The sequence below is a fragment of the Hibiscus syriacus genome, unplaced genomic scaffold (assembly GCF_006381635.1).
Source record: "Hibiscus syriacus cultivar Baekdansim isolate YM2019G1 unplaced genomic scaffold, ASM638163v2 tig00110313_pilon, whole genome shotgun sequence".
NCBI lineage: Eukaryota > Viridiplantae > Streptophyta > Magnoliopsida > Malvales > Malvaceae > Hibiscus > Hibiscus syriacus.
The window spans coordinates 952,467-974,868 of NW_024062675.1; the positions used below are offsets into that span (position 1 = coordinate 952,467).

The 22,402-nt window shown below is 31.8% G+C and overlaps 1 protein-coding gene across 3 annotated transcripts in view; it reads left to right on the top strand.

Moving 5' to 3' along the window:
* The first annotated feature begins 599 nt into the window (after positions 1–599).
* Positions 600–22,402, top strand: part of LOC120116954 (flavonol synthase/flavanone 3-hydroxylase-like) — a 31,166-nt gene continuing 9,363 nt past the window's right edge. Inside the window, exons 1-6 of one of the 3 annotated variants that reach the window (XM_039137326.1) lie at positions 600–840; positions 1,023–1,276; positions 1,980–2,307; positions 4,302–4,533; positions 8,269–8,280; positions 12,331–12,344. In XM_039137326.1, coding sequence (XP_038993257.1) covers positions 625–840; positions 1,023–1,276; positions 1,980–2,307; positions 4,302–4,514 — 1,011 coding nt within the window. In that variant the 5' untranslated portion in view covers positions 600–624 and the 3' untranslated portion in view covers positions 4,515–4,533; positions 8,269–8,280; positions 12,331–12,344. Of the gene's footprint in view, positions 841–1,022; positions 1,277–1,973; positions 2,308–4,301; positions 4,534–8,268; positions 8,281–12,330; positions 12,345–22,402 lie in introns of those variants that run through there. The other 2 variants (XM_039137325.1, XM_039137327.1) reach the window with 2 other exon arrangements.

The window sequence follows — 22,402 nt, forward strand, 5'->3', positions numbered from 1 at the left end:
GTGCTTTATTGATAAGATTTAAATAGTTAGGTGACCCAATTGACAAAATTGAAAAATTAGTGGTTAAAGTAAAAGGGGTAAATAGTTAGGTGGCCAATGTTATAGTTTACCCTAATAACTAATGTTTTATAAATATTGTATTTTAATTAAATTACATATAGATTTTTACTTAATTTATATTAATACATTTAGTACTTTATAATTTAACGTTTTATAAATTAATTTAGTGGTGCTCATTATTAACGGTACTCGTCCACGCTCGACGAACGTTATAGAAATTTTCTAATCATTTTATGTATTATCTCATTTTTTATTCGTTTTTTTTTCTTCTCACTTTCCTTGGCCTGACCGTTTACCTCTTTATTTTCTAAAAATTTAACGGTTTAGATTAATATTACTATAGCTACCATCCAATGGCTGAAGTTCTCTTGGTTTTATTTTAGACTTAGGTTAGTGGCTTTATTTTAGAAATATTTAATTTTTTTAGTATTTTTTGTTTTACAGTTATATCTGCTTTTCTTTATTTATTTTGATGTTACTTGGACGTATGCTATAAAAATAGTCATGATCTAAACATGAGGAGAAGCATTTAATTCAGCAAAGCAGTTTCGTAAACGGAGGAAGATGGAAGTGGTGGAACGAGTGCAAGCCATGGTTTCATCATCTCGAACCAAAGACAACATACCCATAGAGTTTATTCGACCGGAAGATGAACAGCCTGCGATCACAACGTTCCACGGACCGATCCCCGATATCCCCATCATCGATTTCGGTGACCCAAACCATGAAAACATCATCCGTTCAATGGCCGACGCTAGCCGAGAGTGGGGAATATTTCAGGTTAGGGATGGATTAAAGGGACGAATGGAGGCAATAATCCCTTACAAAATTTAAATTAATATATTTTATTTATTTTTCGATTAATAATTTTTTTTCGTTTCTTAAAATTATATAAATTGACCCCTCGTAAAATTTTAGAAATTCATTCACTAACATAAAATTTGGTATCCGTCCTATTTCAGGTGGTGAACCACGGGATACCCTTGGATCTTATTCAAAGATTGCAACTAGTTGGCAGGGAGTTCTTCGATCTACCGCAGGAAAAGAAAGAGGTGTACGCTAAACCACCTGGTGCACCTTCCATTGAAGGGTATGGAAGCAAGGTGGGAAGAGATGTTAATGGAAAGAAGAACTGGGCTGATCACCTGTTCCACCGGATATGGCCTCCTACGTCTATTAACTACCATTTCTGGCCCAAAACTCCTCCTTCTTACTGGTGAATATATTAAACCCTTCGTTTACGAAAAGTTAATTGCATCACATTTTTCTTAGATTATGATTTTTATTTTAAATTAGTTCTTAAATTTTTAAATATTTTAATTTCTTCCTTAACCTATAGCAATTATTTTAAATTAGTTTTAAAACTTTTGAACATTTTGATTCTATCCCAAATAAAGACATTCGTTCTAAATCAATTTCATCCTAAACTATACATATATATATACTGATCACATCCATTGTTAATAAATTCGTTAGGTGAAGATATATTATTATATGTTTTAAAAATAAAATTTAGGTCAAACGATAATAGAAAATAATTGCATATTTGAACGAAATTTAGATGAAATTGGAAGATTCAAAAATTTGGGGACTAATTTAAAATTAGAGTCATAATTTAGGGATAAAAATGGAATATTAAAAAATTTAAGGACAAATTTAAAATGAGTTATAATTTGGAGACATGTGATACAATTAGCTCAGTTATGCATAGTTTCCTATTGATTTGAATTTGGATTATATTTAATCCATTGAGTGGTCAAGAGTGTTGTTTTCCCTTGAGTTTATATGTTTGAGCATCTGCGTTTATAGGGGTATGCGTTGTCAGTGATTAAAAAATTATGAACAGATAATATCCTATAATCACCCAGACTTTTATTTATTTATTTATTATTTTTTTTATTATGTTGATTTGGTTGCAGTAAGGTGAACGAGGAGTATGCGCAAGAGGTGAGGAAGGTAGTGGATACGCTATTCAGATGGCTGTCAATGGGGCTAGAGCTTGAAGCAGATGTGCTGAAACAGGGAGCAGGAGGAGAGGAGATTGAGTATATGATGAAGATAAACTATTATCCGCCATGTCCACGCCCTGATCTTACACTTGGGGTGCCTTCCCACACTGATCTCTCCGCCATCACTGTTTTGGTGCCCAATGAGGTCCCTGGATTGCAAGTCTTCAAAGATGGCCTTTGGATCAACACCAAATACATCCCCGGCTCCCTCATTATTCATATTGGCGACCAGATTGAGGTCATATCAATCCCTTTTACTTCATTTATTCATTATTAGCGTAAAGTACACAAATGGTCTCCTGACTATAGAATACTACTTTGTTGAGTCATCTGGCTATTAAAAGTTACAAAATAGTTCTTCGATTATAGGGAGTTGTTTTGTTGAGTCTCTCGACTATTGAAAGTTACAAAATGGTCACTTGACTATTCATTATGTTTCAATCTCGTTCTTTTCTGTTAAAAAAATAACGGTAGTCTGAGGTGGACGTTAACATGCTGACTGAGATATGCTATTCGTTTGAGATTATAAAATTATATTTTATCATATCTCAGTCAGCAGGTTAACATCCAACTCAGATTGTCGTTAATATTTTAACGGAAAAGAACGAGTTTGTAACATATATAATGAATAGTCGAGTGATCATTTTGTAACTTTCAATAGTCGAGAGACTCAACAAAGCAACTCTCTATAGTTGGACGACCACTTTATAACTTTTAATAGTCGAGTGACTCAACAAAGCAACACTCTTGGAGGGACCACTTTATAACTTTTAATAGTTAAGGGACTCAACAAAATAGTATCCTATAGTTAGAGGACCATTTGTGTACTTTACCCTTATCATTATTACCAAAAATTAAATCTCTCGTAAATTATTTTTTCGGTTAATGATTTTGGAAACTTGCCCATACCATTGATTTATTTAATTTTACCCTACTATAATGTTTTGGATAAAGTCATTTAACTACACTCACATAATTGTTTTGGTTACTAAATTTTTAAAAAAATATAACATGGTCATTGAAATATTTAAACTAATACAAAATAGTGATTGAATTTTATTAAATTATTATAAAGTGGTCATAAAATTTATAAAATTGTTATAAAATGGTCATTAAATTTTATCAAATTGTTATAAAAATAGTCTTCAAAATTTTTCACTTACTATAACGTCACAATGCCTTTTTGTAATAGTTAGATAAATTTAATAATCATTTTATAATTTTTAAAAGGCCAATAGCTAAAATAATCATTTGAGTATAGTTTAATGACGTTTGATTTACTTTACCCAAATTTCATTATATTTTTTAGATTACAATAATTTATGTTATGTTTTTTTAAACAAGATAAAGCAATATTTAATACTTGAATTTCATAAACTTTTAAATTTTAATTTAATTTCTTTTGACGTGATAATTTATGTTATGCATTTTTAAATGAGATAAAACAATATTTAATACTTGAATTTGATAATTTTTAAAATTTAATTTAATTTCTTATGTCGTGATAATATATAAATGTGCTATACAATATAGGGTAAAGTACATAAATAGTCACTCGACTATGGGCCTTGCTTTGTTGAATCTACTGATTATTAAAAATTATAAAATGATCTCCCAACTATATGGTGTTGCTTTATTGAATCACTCGACTATTAAAATTTACAAAATGATCACATGACTATTCATATATTCTCAATTGGTCATTTTCCGTTAAAAATTTAATGATAGTCTGAGTTGAACGTTAACCTGCTGACCGAGATGATAATTTTGATCCCGGAATCTCAAACGATGATCATATCTAAGTCAGCATGTTAACGTCCAGTTTAGATGATCATTTTTAACGAAAAATGACAAGTTTAGACTATATGAATAGTTGAGTGACCATTTTACTACTTTTGATAGTCAAGGGATTCAACAAAGCGATGCCCTATAGTTTGAGGATCATTTTGTAACTTCTAATACTCAGAGAACTCAACAAAACATCACCCTATAGCCAGGAAACCACTTAATTACTTTACCCTATAATATAATCGTAAAGTACATAAATTTTTAAAACACATTTTAACTTGCAAGTTTCAATTTATAAAATAAATAAAAACTACTTCACAATAATCTTCAAATAGTTTATTTTGTAAAATTAAAAAAAAATTATACTATTTATCCCTTCAAAATTTTCTTATAATAAATGAACAATATATGTTGTTAACGAAGTTAGCAATATAATAAATGCAGATACTAAGCAATGGGAAGTACAAGGCAGTGCTGCACCGGACGACAGTAGACAAGGAGAGAACGAGGATGTCATGGCCGGTCTTCTTGGAGCCACCGGCGGAATTTGTGGTTGGTCCACTTCCTCAGCTTGTTGATCCCCAAAATCCTCCTAAATATAAGCCTATGAAATTCAAAGACTATAGTTATTGCAAACTAACAAGCTCCCCCAAGTAAATGAACTCTAATAACTATAATATATATAGGGTAAACTATACCTTTCGTACCTCAACTATCACTTTTGTTCCATTCTGATCACCCAATTATTGTTTTTTTTCAAAATCGTACATAATGTTACGTTTTGGTTTCATTCTGGTCATTTGCCATTAAAAAATTAACAAAATTACTGATGTGAAAAGTTTTTTTAATTTTTCACTGATGATGTGACATTACCTTATAGGGGCATGTTAGCATCATTGTTAATTTTTTAACGGTGAGTGGTCAAAATGAAACCAAAACGTACTGTTAGGTATGATTTTGAAACAACAACAAAAATGGATGATTAAAACGAAACAAAAGTGATAATTAAGGTATTAGATCGTGTAATTTATCCATATATATATAATACAAATAAACTGCATGCGCTATCATTTCACTGTTTTGGGGATTTTCTTGTTCATTGTTTGGCTATTTGATCAAACTGACACGCCTTTAATGAATATTTACCTTTTTGGCACCGTTTAATATATATTTCCCGAAGTGACACCCTTTCGGTTGAGCTGGCGAAAGGCGCGTCCCCGGGGACGCGCTTTACCTGTGTTTTCGCTGAGTTGGATGCCACGTGTGGAAGGCGCATCCCCGGGGACGCGTCTTTCGCCAGCTCGACTGCCACGCATTTTGTTTAATAATAAATATTTTAATTTTATTATTATTATAAATTAATAATATATTATGTAAAGTGTTTCGATTATAATGTAAGAATTATCAAATGTATTTTGTTAATGTGTGTTAAAGGTGGAATGAATTATCTACATTAATATGATATAACAATATATGAAAACCAGTTTTGACTTTATTATAGTTATAGGAAAAATGTATGAAATTATAATATTACACATATGGTTATATTATTATTTTTGATTTTGATTATCGATCTATTAATTTTATTAGTTAATTATTTAAATGTTATCAATCTAGTCATCTCTTATCAATATTTAACGAAAATATTGATGCATAAGTTAATAAATTAGTATAATTACATATTTAATCTTCAAGACTTACATATTTTATGAAATTAGTCTTATTGAAAATTTAATTTAATAAATTTAATCCTCCAATCAGAACATCAAATGTGTCATCGTATACATAAATTTTTTAATAACTTTTAATTTGTTTAATTTAATATTTTTCTCTACTTAGAAGGTGGAATTATTATTTTAATGTTAAGTTGAAATTTAATGTTAAATTTCGAATACTATAATTTATATTTTAATTTTAAATTTCGAATAATATTATTTTTATTTTTATTTTAAATTTCGAATAATATAATTTGTATTTTAAAAACATTTATCAAACATTTAATGTTAAATGTGAATAAAAAATAACATTAAAAATATGTATGTAACAACCATGAAACATTTAAATAACATAACCAAATTACATAAAATTCTGAAATATAACTATTTAAATAACATTAAAATACAACTGGATCACCGATGTCGTCTTCTCGAATGAGTTCCACATGGCGATGGTTGTCTATTTCGTGGAGGATTTCTTCGTGGAACTTGTTCTTCAGTCTCCTCATCTTCACTATCATCATCAGCAGCATTTTCTTCATTTGGTGTAGATGACGCTAAAGGGGCTGAAGGGCCTGTATAAAATAACGACCCTGGAGGAGTGCTAGTAACTATCCCACCGTTCCCCAGGAACTATGAAAACTGTGGAAACATTGGCATCGATGTCTGTGATCCAGATGGAGATTGAGGTGTCTGCGGAGAAGCACCACCAGCCAAATAAAATGCATATGAACCATATGCTGGATCATTAAACATAGTCGTATATGCACCTCCATATGGTATAAAACCCTACGGGCTAGGCATGTAACCTGGCGGGCTAGGAATGTAACCCTGCGGGCTAGGAATGTAACCCTGCGGGCTAGGAATGTAACCCTGCAGGCTCGGAATGTAACCTTGCGGGCTCAGAATGTAACCCTGCAGAGATGGCATATAAACTGGTGGGCTTGGCATATGAAGTGGAGGGCTGGGCATGTACCCCTGCGGCATCGACGGATAAGGATGTTGTGGTGGGACTGATGCAGAACCGGTAGCGCCTTCTCTCCGTCCACGCGTCGGAGGACGATGATATTGAGACGGTTCGCGTCTTTCTCGGCGCCTAGGAATGTTAACCCCTCGTGGTTCCACCGAAAGTAGAAACGGCTTCCCATTTTCATTAAACCAGTCCATATAGTTATCCGTAACCATATGACCAGTTTCAGCGTAATATTGTCGAGGGGCCAACAGTGTATATCGGTTCTCCCAAAGCGCAATCCAATCTCTGTGTCTCACCACCCAGTTAACATCTTTCTTTCCTCGTCTATCTATGTTATGCACGTCGTCTAAATTCCTAGGTGCTCCAGGAATATATTGCGTACAACCATACTGACGGAGCACGCGATCAACTGGATGCCACTCAATAATAGCATAACATATAAGAGGTATAACCGATATCCATACCTCTAATGACCCACTAAGGTGGGGTGGGATGCAAGCTTTCACTTCATCACTCGCATAAGGTATCCACTGAAACTGAAATATAAATATACAATTCAAATAAATAAAATATTCTAATTATATCTAGCATTTTAAATTAAAATATTAATAATTAAACAAATTTAAAAATATACCTCATACCCAGCTTTCGTATCAAATAAGTAAACGAATTTCCTCTAACCCAGTAGGTATACTTTTATGGTCCTTTCTTTTCATCGACCACCTATGAAATATAATATAAACTAAATATCACCCTATTTAATTGAAAATATTTAAATCAAAATTTAGTTCGAAAATTACCTCAACAATAAGGGGAATACGTATGGTTCATTCACGATCGGGCATAAGAAAGGCATGCGGAACCACGCGCATGATTGTAGAAGCAGAAGACATCCACCGATAGCAGTTTTCTTATAATTCGTTGCCCGACACATTTCTCTAAAGAGAAATGCCAAAACTGCAGCGCCCCAACTATATCTTCCAGCTTCATCAAAATCGATCAGATGCCGCAACCACATACAATGCACCTGGTTGCGAGATTTGTCGGGCATCAATATTCCTCCAATTATTCGTAGAATATATGCCCGAGCACATGCCTTTGCTTGATCCTCTGAAGCATTTTCATTTAAAACCTCAAAATTAGCTTTCAACCAAGATAAAGCTATTCTACCTCCATTAAACTCTGGCGGAGCAGCTCCAAGATAATCAATGCACATTGATTGCCAATCACCATCCGCCATACCACACATCATATTTCCGTCGACGGGAAGCCCCAGATGCATAGAGACATCCTCCAATGTAATTGTGGCCTCTCCACATGGAAGGTGAAAAGTGTGTGTCTCGGGCCTCCACCTCTCAATCAGTGCAGAAATTAGGACAGGTTCGAGTTTGCAACTGCCAATAATTGTTGCAATATACCCGAACCCGGCAGAAGCCAAATATGACAAAATACGTTTCGGTGTCGGTATACGTGGATTTTTAATAAAAGTCTCTAAAATACGATCAGTATCCTAAATAATATACATTATAAAAAATAAAAAATTTAATATAAATTCATAATAACTTTAAAATAAAAATAAAATTAAATATTAACATTAATTATAAAAATATTACCATATCGCTAAAATGTCTGGAGATATGATCAATATCCAATCGCAACAGCATTTCGTTTTTCATTATAACTGTAGACAAAACAATATAATTAGCACAAAAAAATTAATAATTCTAAATAAATAATAATTATATAAATATTATTTTAATAAAAAATAATATTTACATAAATATATTAATATAAAATATAATAACTATTTAAAAAAATACTAACATAAAAATAAATTTCTTACCACTAATAACAAATTTAAAACACAAATAGTTGGAGAATTTGAGTTATATAAGAGAGGAGAATATGATTTTGGTGTGAAGAATGAGGGAGGGTTGAGGGGGTTTATATAGGGGAGGAGAGAGGTAGTTAGGGAAAATGGATGGGGGCATTTATGTCATTTAATGGAAGGCGCGTCCCTGGGGATGCGTGTCCCTGGGGATGCGCTTTCCACACGTGGCAGTCGAGCTGGCGAAAGGCGCGTCCCCGTGGATGCGCTTTCCACACGTGGCAGTCTAGCTGGCGAAAAGGCGTGTCCCCGGGGATGCGCCTTCCACACGTGGCATCCAACTCAGCGAAAACACGGGTAAAGCGCGTCCCCGGGGACGCGCCTTTCGTCAGCTCAGCCGAAAGGGTGCCACTTCAGAAAATATATATTAAACGATGCCAAAAAGGTAAATATTCGTTAAAAGCATGTCAATTTGGTCAAATAACCTCATTGTTTGCCTTCGGGTTTTGCTTTGAGCATTTATACGTACTGCTTCATCTTGTTGTATTAATTGCCTCTTGAATGAAGTAAATGTTTTTTCGAGTTTAAAAAAATATTATGTTGTATGCCGCTAGGCCCACTAGTGAAAAAGATAAAGAAAAGAAAAAACACTGTTTTCATAGAGCATTGAAATGTTTCTACTTCAGCAATGTAACTATTCTCATGCAATTAAAGGTTTCACTTCAGTAAAGCTAACAAGAAAAGATGTTTATGCTTTAAGATTCATTTATTGGCTGAGTGGTCAAGAGAACTCTCACTTGTATGAGTTTGAATTTTATAATTCATTTCGAAAATGTAATAACTCTCTCTTAATTAAAAAATAAAAAAAAGTTATTTCTGCACTAATTTGACCTATTTAAAATATTTTAAATTTAAATCAAGTAAATATATTTAATTTTACTCGAATATTATAAATTTGTTTGGCTTTTAAAACTTTTAATGAAGTTTGAATAATAATATAGGGTAAACTACAAAAATAGTCACTAATGTTTGAGTAAGTTTTTGTTTTTCTTATTGAAATTTCAAAAGTTACAAATTGGTCACTAACGTTATCGTTTTGTGACAATCGACGTTAACAACCATTAACATGGATGACAGAAATCTGGACCGTTAACTGCTTATGTGACTTGTTGACTAGTAAACTCTTCAACTTAAAGCCACTGAAAAATCGTTTCATTCTCCATATTATAAAAAGAGGACTTCAGAACCTTTGGCTACTTGAATGATTCGCATCTTCAAATGCATCTGAAAACTGTTTTGCGGCAAAGAAGGTGAAAGGCAGGCTGGGTCATTCTGAAAGCGATGTGGCAAACATTGTCGAACGCGAATCTTTAAAGAACATCATGCAAGTCGAGCATGGTTTCCTATAGCAACGCCAAAGAGCATGGGAATCAAACAGTCGTGAAGCTCAATATCTTCAACGTCTGTAATTATATTAATAATATGTTAGGAGGAAAAGGATAAAAAAAATCTCAAATAGTTAAGTCAGAAATAAACAAATTTCAGTTTTGTGGGGGAAGTGAAGAAGTAATTAGAAGAGGGGTGGGTATTTGAAACAGGAACTAGGAATGGTTGGATTCAAGTTCATTAGGGTACAAAAGCTCCGATTCCAAAGCTTATCCATGCAATTATAAACGTCGGTCAATGTCACCACCCTGTTTCGATTCCTTTGTCTTTATCAAAAACCATTTCAACTGATTACTCAATTGTCAAATGCTTTTGTAGCGTTGATCCTCCTTTTTTTTCACCTCAAAATCTTCATCAATCAGCAACCAATCCACCCTTTTAAAAGTTGGAACCAGGAACATCATCTCCATTACCCCATTATTCATCCATTACCAACTTTCCCGGCTAAACCAAACAACCAACCATGGAAGCGACATCGTTTCTTTTTTTCTTCTTCCTTCACCCTCTCTTCCCTTCCTTCACCTCTTTTGCCTCAACATCTCTACGACAAGGGTCTGTTCTCAGTTCCTGTATATCCGCAGACATGTCAAATAGCTGCTGTCCACAAAAGTCGAGCTTCTGGTACGGATGCCCTAAGAAACTAGTCTCTGTCTCTTTTTCTTTGTGTTTTGGCGACTACAATTGAGTATTGTTGTATGTTTCTGTATGTGAAACACCAAGGCAACTCTTAGAGGAAAAGTGCAGGTGACAGAAGTTCCAACTTTTGTTTTGGTGAGAGTAGAACACGAGCTTAATCAAGCTGGGCATCAATATTTGAATGTTAGGTAATTTTACTTCTGTTTAACTTCTGCGTCGGAAAGCATTGGAATCAAAATCCACATCAAGGTTGAAGATTTTTTTTTGCGGAGAAAATCAAAGAAAACGTTAATGAAGAAATAACCTTTGGGATAGTTGTTGGGTCTTGATAACATGCTGGATGTTGTCGGGGTTGGCAGTTAAGATCCGACGGTAACCGAAAACGAGGTGGAGAGAGTAAGTTGTAGAGGGGCAGTTTTGGAGGATTTGCGTCATCCATTGGACGCAGTTACTTTGATTGATATGACGGCGAAAAGGGAACCAATTATCAGGTAATGCTAGTGACCAACATGAATAAAATGAAAGTTTGGTGACCAAAGTTTAAATGTGGGAACCATTTAGTGACTAAAATGGTAATTTTACCAAAATGAATTTTATCCTGTAAATGAATAGTTTACCCTAGAGAATTTGGCTTTAGTGTTACGCTGATCTTTGGTATGAAAATTATGAAAAAATTATAAAGTGTTATAATTTTGGGAAAAATTCTGGTAATCGGATTGAATCGAAAATTTTGGAAATTCTTGCTAGATAATATAGCAAGAGAAAAAAATGTCATTTCTCATGTTTTATAATGTTATGGTTTAATGTGGACCATTGAATTTAAGTTAAATTACAGATTAAATCTTAGGCATTGGAGTAAAAAGGATGAAATTAAATATTAAGGATTTTTACAAGGGTAAAGCTGTAAACTATTAACTCCATGGTTTAATTTCAACCTTTGAATGAAGAAATTGACAAATGTCATAATTGGAAGCAATTGATATTTAAGGGTAAATGTAACACCCATTTTCCATATACGTTACCGAATACGAGTCCAATATGCTACATGATACTTTTAAAATTTCCTTATTCGAAAACCGATAAAATTTTATTTCTTTAAAAATCATTAAATTAAACAATAAAAATCAAAACTACTTAATCGTGTAAAATCAAAATATATTATTTGAACGGCCATATCAAGTTCATTTTCAGGCAAGAACATGGCAGTTTAATATTGTTTCATACAAAGAGTGAAAATGCCTATAATAAAATTCATTTTGATAGTAAATAAAATAAAATTTACTAAAATACTATCTAGTAAACTATTTTTATAAATGGTAACTATAACAAGTTTTATCTATTTTAAAACTAGTTTCAAACATATTCATATCATATTTTACTTACTAAAATCCTCATATATAACTTTTACATATCATTTAATATCATAGGCATATCAGAACACCACGACATATAAAAATATATGTCAACTAGAAATAAAAATAATAATAGGATATCATTACTAATAATGGTAGATATTCCTTGATAACTGATGTCAATTTAAACTCCTTATTCCACTCGATTTCCTTTACCTACGCGTGAAAATAATCATACGTTAAGTATATACTTAGTGAGACATTATAATGTTAATAATAAGAAATATGTTTAATAAGATATAGAACATGTATCATAATAAGAAAACATTTTATAAAAATGTTTAATAAAATAAATCTAACTGATCAAAGTCATCTTCATATAAAAGCTCACTTGTAAGTTAACAGTTCACATATAAGACATTCAACGCCAAATCAAAGTTCTCGATGAAAACTTATCTTTCAATTGAATCTCTCAAACATGCATGTTTCCTTTCATTTCAAATCACAACCCAATTGTATAATGAATGAAAATGCATGGTACGTGAGTCACATACGAGTGTGCGTAAATATTCAATCGAAACTGCCACGTAGATATTATTCACTTAAAGTGCAACATAGAATATACAGGTATTCTAGAACACAACATCACTGTAACACCCATAACCTGTATAATTATACCTATACAGATTATAGATGTCACCCGAATTTTCTAACACCATTTCAAATTCGAAAGCGATTTAAAATTTATTTTCTTTAAATTGTAAATGATATTATAAAAATTTCATATCATATAAATCATGTTTCGTTGTAACCAATTTAATTCAAAAGATTTTTTTGTGAATAGTGAACAGTACCCGTGAACAATGAACAGTAATAGGAACAGTGCCCATGAACAGCGGGGGAATCGGTTCCCTGTATGGGGGAATCGGTACCCATAAGCAATCTAGAATTTTTTCTTAAAATGTGGTTACTGTTCATTGCTACATTAACTGCTACAGTAACTTTCAAAAATTACATATAAAACTCATAAAAAGTAACCTTTCATCACTATCAAGTTACCAATTGGTTTCCAAATTAATTCAACAAAACAAATTTAACATTATCAAATTACATGCCACTATCTACATCAAATTCCATCATAGGATGTCTTACTGATGTTGAAATATACTTCTCGATGCTTGATGTCGTTCTGAACTCTTTATTCTTATTCTTATTCTTTTCTTTTTACCTACGCGTGAAAATCATCACACGCTAAGTATAAACTTAGTGAGACAATTAAAACAATAAACATTACAATACAATTCATGCATGAATTTCATTGTAAAAAACAAATGCCATAAGATCATGTTACATACATGTCAAATATTTTACCATGATCAAAATAATATAAAATTTCTTACCATTTATCCCATAAGCTCATAAGCTTATTTTACCAATATACTTACCATTTATCCATAAGCTCGTAAGCTTATTTTACCAATACACTTGCCATTATTCCATAACCATATACCATAGACAATAGCCCAATATACAAACCCTGAGGACCCTAGGTACACAAGTCAAATATAATCACCGTAGTGCTAATTCGTATGACACATAAGGTCGTGTCCACCATCTGTACTAGGTATCCTTAAGTACAGCCCCGTATGGCACATAAGGTCGTACCCACCATATACACTAGGTATCCTTTAGTGTATCCCGTATGCAGCCTGTTACTGGACTCTATGGCATGCCAACTATACTCTGTCCCTCAATAACTGACTTGGGCATACAATCTATTTTATTTGATACATCCATGGCAAAGTATATTATCAATATTTAACATTGGGCAGTTCATACCCGAAATAACATTCATGGTAAAATATCACATTTTCCAAAATCAATGCATTATAATTTCATACTCTGAAATATCAATGTCATGTCAATTTATAAAAATATGGTATATTATCATTCTGATAAAACAAGGTCGACTTATCGCAAGTCTTCCTGATGATGTATAAAACATCCATGTATAATTTCATGCATGTATTGCACTCACCTTGACACTTTATAATTTCCAAAATATGTGCCTCACTATTGTCCATAATAAACTTTTTTTACACTTAACTTGCTTCACTTGCAAATCAATCATAATCTGTATAAATCACAAATTTCATAACAATACATATGTTACTATTGTACTAACATAAACATATCCCAAAGTAACTCCATAATTTACTTAAACTCATTTTCATCCAAAATACTCAATACTTATTAATTCCTATTATCATTGGAACCAACTTTTCCAATTTACCCAAAATGGTCCTTCACCATTTTACCACTTAAATTCTTAATACCAATAATTCCAGCATAGTACATCAATTATATAACACTTACACAACAACCCATCAATTTTTCAGAATTCAGACAACTCACACTACCTTTAAAGAATCAGTATTATGTTTTCATATACACACTATAATTTAATTTCATTTATTCCGTTGAAAACTAGACTTGAATATGAATCTATCCATATAAATAACGCCTTCTAATTCATTTTGTACAATTTATGGTGAATTTTCAAAGTTGACCAACAAAATCTGTTTTGTAGAATCTGCTGTCCGAATTTTCTGACCTTTCCTTGGTTAAAAATTCATATATTTTTTTATACACCTTGAAATTGATCCCCGTTTGTTTTAAACAAAACTAGATCGATATATGAACACAAATATATAAAAATAACCTTGAAATTATTTTTATATAATTTCTGGTGAATTTTCGAACCTACTGCCAGATTCAAAATCCAAACTGTTTTCTTTAACTTCATTCTTAGGTTCTTCATCAATTCTTACAACCAATTCTTTAAAATCACTTAACTTTTCAAAACCCATAAAACACAAGAATCAAAATCTCATTCATCAACTCAAGATGAACTTGAACGTGAAACCTTAGTAATATTCATGTCAAAATGTAGAGAATTGATCGTAGAATATTTTTCCTAATCACACTGAAGTCTAATTCTCAATAAGATTGCTTTAAAATTCAAAACAAGAATACCTACCTTGCAAGCTTGGGGGTGTCGGTCTTGGATGAAGAAGAAGCTGAAATTGCTCTTCCATGATTGATATTTTATGATATAATAGATCTAACACATGGCAATATATATTATAATGGCATTTTTTATTCAATCCAATAGGAATTTCCATTTTTGCCATTAATGAATCTCCATAATCACCATAAAACCAAGCCATCTGATCCTTATCATATTACAAAGTCAAATATAAATTAATTTGACTTTGACCTATGAAAATGCCATTAAATTTTCAAAACTTGCATTTTAGTCACTAAATTCCACTATTTCAGTTAAATATGAAAAATTGCACATTACCAAACCAAATTTCTTTGATCCAAAATATTAAAATAATATTTCCAACCATTTTATAACATCATTCAAATTTTTGTAAAATTTCAATTCGATCTAAAATACCAATTTCCTTACCGGCTTTAACTCTTTCTAGTTTTTTTTTACTAAAATTCTAAATCCAAAAATATGATTTCTATAAAACTCCACTCTCAAGAGTAAACCATCTATTTATAGAATAAAATTCTTTTTAGGAAAGTATCACTTTATTCCCTAAACCTTTTCCCAAATTTCTACTTTAACCATCAAACTTTCCAAATTTTTATTTTGGTCATTGTCTAAATTTTTGGGGTATTACAATCACTGTATCAATCAGGAATATCATAATGGCCAACATCATGAATTTCCTTAATGCATAAAATGTGTCGCGTAGAATTTGCACATATAGTGCCTCGTAGAATGTACACGAATATACCATATAAGATTGGTCAATAATCATTCCACCTCTTGGCATGCCAACTGTACCACTAACTCTTAATGCACATACAATGGGCTTTATATTTAAATCCATATACCATTCACATATCAAAGTTTTCATAGATACAAATATATCAAAATATGATATAAAAATGCACTGGGCAGTTCATACCCGAGATCATTTAAATCCCTTTCAATAAAATATTAAGAAAATATCATAATATAAATCAAATTATTTCATTGTCAAACTTTCAAGGTTGGATCATCACAAGCCAAATCATTCAAACACCATTTAAAAAGGTAATATAACAATATATCAAATATGATTCAAAACTCTTTTCTTTCAAAACATTTGAGGTTGACTCATCACAAGTCATCCTCATATCATATTTATAAAAGTATAGTAAGAATGCACTCACTTGGTAATGTCTCACTAGTAAATCTTACTTAGCAATTCAAGCTTCACTCTTAAATTTTTTCTTTAGCTTTAAGTTTGCTTTTATCTCAATTTTGATCATGATCTACATGTACATCACACCACGTATATTTTCAAATGCATGTTATTATCTTACTAACATGAACATAGGCGCACATTAGCATAAATTCTTTTAAAAATTCTTTCAATACTTGGTCGATAATAAATCCATTTCATATAATCCATATCGACCTTAACACTTCAAAATAAAACTTCAATCCTCATAATACTCATATTAACCAATAGCTTTCATAATCATTTCAAAATCCACAATCTAACCATTAAAATGAATTCTTTTAGAATTCATCCCAACATATCCTATTTATTCAAAATGGTCCCTTTCCATTTAATTTCAAGTTCAAACGTCTAACATGGTCAAGCCATTGTCATTTTATTCAAGAAGAGTACATCAACTTTAATCAATTTCCACTTTATTTCTATAATTTTCATATTCTGACAATTTGCACTACCCTTAAAGAATCATTATTCTATATTAATCTACACAATGCAATTTGATTCCATTTGAAACTAGATTTGAATATGAATCTAACCATTTGAAGAACTCCTTCTAATTTGACTTGTACAATTTATAATGAATTTTCTAATCCAATTTCCAGAATTTGTTTTGAGCATAATCTGCTGCCTTGTTTTCCGACCTATCATCAATAAAAAATCATATATTTTAGCATACATTTCTAGATCAATCCCCATTTGCTTTAAACGAAACTAGATCGACATACAAACACAATGTTATATAATCACCTCGTAATCATTTTTATAGAATTTCTGGTGGTTTTTCAAACTTATTGCCAGATTCAAAAATCTAAACAATTTTCATTATTTTGTATCCTTAATTTCTTCACCAATTCTTACAACTTGTATTTTGGTCCTTAAATTTTAACAAGCTTTCAAATTGGTCCAAATAACATTCTAAAGCATGTAGAATCATTCATTTAGCATATGTAGCCTTTGGGAAATTTTCCCATAATTTTCACTAATTTCTTCACTAAGGTCAAAAGATATAGGGTATTTTTAGCATGATTTTCACTTTGATTCAAACATGAATTCAAGCTCCTAACATCAATTCCATGTAATTCCAACCAATTCCATATCAATTTTTAATTCAAACTACAAATATCAACATAAACCATAACATGGCCGATTTTAACATAAGCATTTACGAGTGGTTTCAATCATCATACAACAATGGAAATGATACTCCAACTTCAACTACATCATAATCCATCCTTAAAACATAAAAAAATAAGATCCCTTCATCCATCCAATTTAAGAACTTAAGGTTTTAGGGATGAAAAACATGAACTAATGGTACCAAATGACAATGAAATTCATGTAGATCAAATTTGTATTTCATGCCTTTATATAAATTCCTAATAATTTGGCTTGAAAATCAAAATGAAAACTTTTTCTAACCTTTAGAGGAGCTCACGTCCAAGCTTGGAAAGATGAAGCAATTGTCTTGAATATTCTTCATCTTTCTTTATTTAATAAATGAATTAAAAATTCCTTTAATGCCAAGTTACCAATTTACCCTTAAAATTTCATAATCCTTACTATTTTACCCTTGAATTTCATGATAATTACTAAATTATCATACTTTCATCATCCTTTACATCATAAAGTCAATCATGAACAAATAATTTCTAATCTTCCAATTTTGTCCTTGCAATTTCCCAAAAATTACAATCTTGCCATTTTTCATCCAACGATTCTGATTTAACATGGAAAATCAACTTAAATCCAATGGTTCATATTAAATCCTTCCAAATTAAGACATTTAAATGACAATATTGACCTTTCCTTATCATCCTCCAAAATATCTCAAAAATCTAATTCGATCCAATTAACCAAAATTTTCCCAAACTTTAAAGCTATATAGTTTTTAATACAAATTTCGTACGAAAAATCTAAAAACCCACAAAATTGTCATTCTTGGGGATAAACTATTCATTTACGAGACTAGATTACATGAATTTTTAAAATTACACTTTGGTACCTAAACTTTTCCTAAGTTTATACTTTGTCCACTAATCTTTCAATTTATTCATTTTTGTCATATGTGAAATTTTGGGGTATTACAATTCTCTCCCTTAAGAAAATTCATCCTCAAATTTTTAGTACGTACCTGATACAAAAATATGAGGATACTACTTTCTTATCCCTTCTTCTCTTTCCCACATAGCTTTCTTGACCTTTATAATTTTCAAAGAAATTTGAAAAACGATATTGTTTTTTTTTCCTTAGTTCTTCACTTTAGCTCCATGTTCTAGTATTTTTACCGTTTCCTCCTCGTAATTTATATTCGGTTGAGTCTCAATTTTTTCCAAAGATAAAATATGGGAATGATTCGAACAAAACCCATGTAGCATCAATACATGAAACAAATTATGAATCTTATTCATTTTCGGAGGTAACACTAGCTGATAAGATAATAGGCCAAATTTTTCACAATCTTGTGTGGACCAATGAATCTTTAACTTTTCTTCCCTTTTCATCAAAATTGTAGAATCTTATTTTCCAAGTTGATACTTTGAGAAATACTTTATCACCGGCCTGATACTCAATTTTTTTCCTCTTTAAGTTCGAATAAGATTTCTATCGATCGGAAACAATCTTAAGATTATCTTATATAATTTCACTGTCTTATACTTCCCTAATCAATTCAGGGCCAATTATGTCTCGATCCTTGAGTTCGTACCAGTTCAAAGGAAGTCATCTTGATACTTGGCTGATAACTATACTTTTCTCATGATCCTCTAAATTCAATTATACATACCTTTAGAATATCTTCTAAAATCTTAAAGTGAACCTTGGATCTTTATCAGACAAAATCGAGAGATGTACTCCATGTAGTCGAACAATTTCCTTACATACAGTTCAACATACTTATCCATAAAATAATTAACTCAAACTGGAATGAAGTGTGCTAACTTAGTCAATTTTCCACAATCATCCAAATTAAACCCTTTTTATTGGGTGTCAAAGGTAGACCTGTTACGAAATCTATTGTAACTCTTTCCTATTTCCTCTGAGGAATGGAAATAAGTTGCAACTATCTAGATGGCATTTAATATGCAGCTTTCACTCATTGACATGCCAATCATTTAGAAATAAACACAGTTATAGCCTTTTTCATACTTGGTCATCAATATCGGCTTTTCTAATACATCCATCTTGTTTCCTCTAGTATGCATCTTCAAATGACTATAACACCTCTTGGAGAGGAGTTCTTTCTTCAAGTCCTCATTATTTGGAAAACAAACTTTTCCTCAATAGTACAAGCATCCATTAGACTTAACTTCAAAGTCTTTTGTTTCATCTTTTTCTACTTGTTCGATACATGACATGCACTTTTCATTATTTCTTTGAAGATCCTTTATTTTCTCCAATAAAGTAGACTTTAATCTCAATTCAACAATCAATACACCATCTTCTTTAATTGACAAACGTGTATCCAAAGCTCTTAAGGTATAAAATATCTTTCGACTTAAAGCGTCAGCTACTACATTAGCCTTTCTTTGATGAAAATCGATAATCACATTATAGTCTTTAAGAAGTTCAATTCCCCTTATCTTTCTTAAATTCAACTTCCTTTGAGTTAACATATACTTCCAAACTTTTATGAACGATATATATGTAACATCTCACCATATAGATAATGGTGTCATATTTTCAAAGAAAACACAACTGCTACCAATTCTAAGTCATGAGTAGGATAATTCCTTTCATGTGTCTTAAGTTGCCTCTAAGCATAAGCCACACTTTTTCCCTTATCTTTCTTAAATTCAACTTCCTTTGAGTTAACATATACTTCCAAACTTTTATGAACGATATATATGTAACATCTCACCATATAGATAATGGTGTCATATTTTCAAAGAAAACACAACTGCTACCAATTCTAAGTCATGCCACAACTTTTCCTTCTTGCATTAATACACATGCCAAACCATTATAAGATGCATTGCTATAGACCACATAATCCTTTTTCCATTCTGGTTGTACTAGCACAGGGGCTTCCATTAATATCTTTTAAATGTCTTAAAGCCTTTCTTGACACTTATCAGTCCAACAAATGATACACTCCGTACTTTAAAGATATTCTTCGGAGTTTTTCCATTCAAAAATAGCTTGTACTCTCTTAGGATTCACTCTAATATCCTCTACTAAAACTACATAGCCAAGAAAAGCAACTTCAGACAACCAAAATCCATGCTTCAGTAGCTTAGAAAATAGCTTTTTCTCTCAAAGGGTCTGAAGAAAAATGTGAAGATGTGCATTATAATCATGTTTTTCCATTGTCTTAAAATAGACCAAAATACAACTGATCCTTAGGAGAGGATACTTATTCTTTTTTGTCACCTTATTCAGTTGATGATAATCTATGCATAATTGTATATACCCATCCTTCTTTTTCACAAACAACAGTAGTACACCCCAAGGTGACACACTCGATCTTATAAATTTTTGATCTAACAATTTCTATAATTTTGCCTTTAACTCCCAAATTCAGGAGGAGCCATTGTATATGATACTATGGATATAGACACAGTACCAAGTAGAAATTCAATTTTTAAATTGTACCTCTTGGTCTGGAGGTAAACCTAGTAATTCTTCCGAAATTATATTTGGATTCTCATAGATAATAAGGGTATATGGGATATATTCTATAACACCCTCACACCCTCAGACAGATGCGGTGACCCGATCTGATCAGAGGTGTCAAATTAGGGCCACCAGAGCGACCCATAATAAAAATAAAGGAAAATTTAATTTTTTTTGTTAAAATGCATAAAATCATAAAACAATTTATAGATACATACAACTTCAAAAAAATCATTTAATATTAAAAGTAGAATTCAATAATATCCATTAATAAAACAAGTTTCAGACTCAGATATAAAAACATAATACAACCTACATGCCCCCTAATCACATGCATCGTACTCCGCAAGCAACGCTAGTGGAACTGCTTTACTGATGCTGATAGGTGCACTGGTTCAATTCTTTTAACCTGAAATGGTGAGTAAAAGAGTGAGCTTTGGGAAGCTTAGTAATACAGAACTACCAAGTGATACTGAAAGACATGCAGATAAATGGAAAATCATAAATTTTCCTTATTGATTTAACCATCTACAGGTTTTAGGGATGAACTTGGTTTCCACTGATATTTCTTCGAGAACAAGACATGAAGATTTTAGTTTAGAGGAAATATTAAGAGGACCAGGTTTAGGAGATAATAATAGGATGTCTAGTGTGTTCCAACAAAATAAAATAATGTATACAAATCCTTTAAAAATGTCAGTAGTTTATAACATATTTTTAAATCACAATAATACCCTCCAACCGAAAACCTTTATGTAGTTTCCCCATAGCTACATCCATAAGGACTTACCCTAAGCACACAGCAAATGAGCCACCCTAAGGGAGTACCTTGGGGCCTATGGGCCAACCCAAGGGTCTTTTTAGGTCCGTAAGAAATTACCAGCTTGATCAGAGCTGAACCTCTATACTCCAAAATCTTACCCATACAATATCTAGTAGAAATCATATTTAACAGTAAATTATAATATCTAGATCGGGATCCAGTAAAATCTCGTAAAAGTGATAATAAAATAAACCACATAACTACATTCCACCTGTACATTATATGTAGTCTAATGATTTACCCAATAGAGTGCATTGGGGCCTGAGAGTATACGTAAGAAAGTTTCTCGGGGGCCTCGGAGCCTACCCAAGGGTCACCTTAGGTCCATAAGGAATTACTAGCTTGATCAGAGTTGAACCTCCATACTCTAGCCTACCCAGATAATGTCCCAATAAAATAGTTCAAGTAGTAACAAGTAGATCCCATGATCCATAAATCAGGAACGAATATATTTTCCAGTGAAAACAGGTAATCAAAGAACACATACCATGTAGTCATGGTTCATAAGCCATTAAATTAGTAAATCATAAATTCTGGTGAAACTTAATTCAAAACAGATAAAACAATCATATAGTACATAGATAACACACTAGAGGATCCAATTATTTTCCAGAGGTACTTAACAATTATCAAGTGGGGGAAACACATAACTTTTAAAAAACTTATTAAATTCAGACACGAGATCCCTATAAAAAGGCAGTTTGATAGCTGACAGATTCACCAATCATTAGGGAAGTGATTTATCAAGATCATATAGTATTCAGTTATTTGTTGAAGGTAATTAATCGTTATCAAGAAGAAAAAATGTATAACTTATGTAGATTTGACGGAATTTAGAATCGAGTTCCCTATAA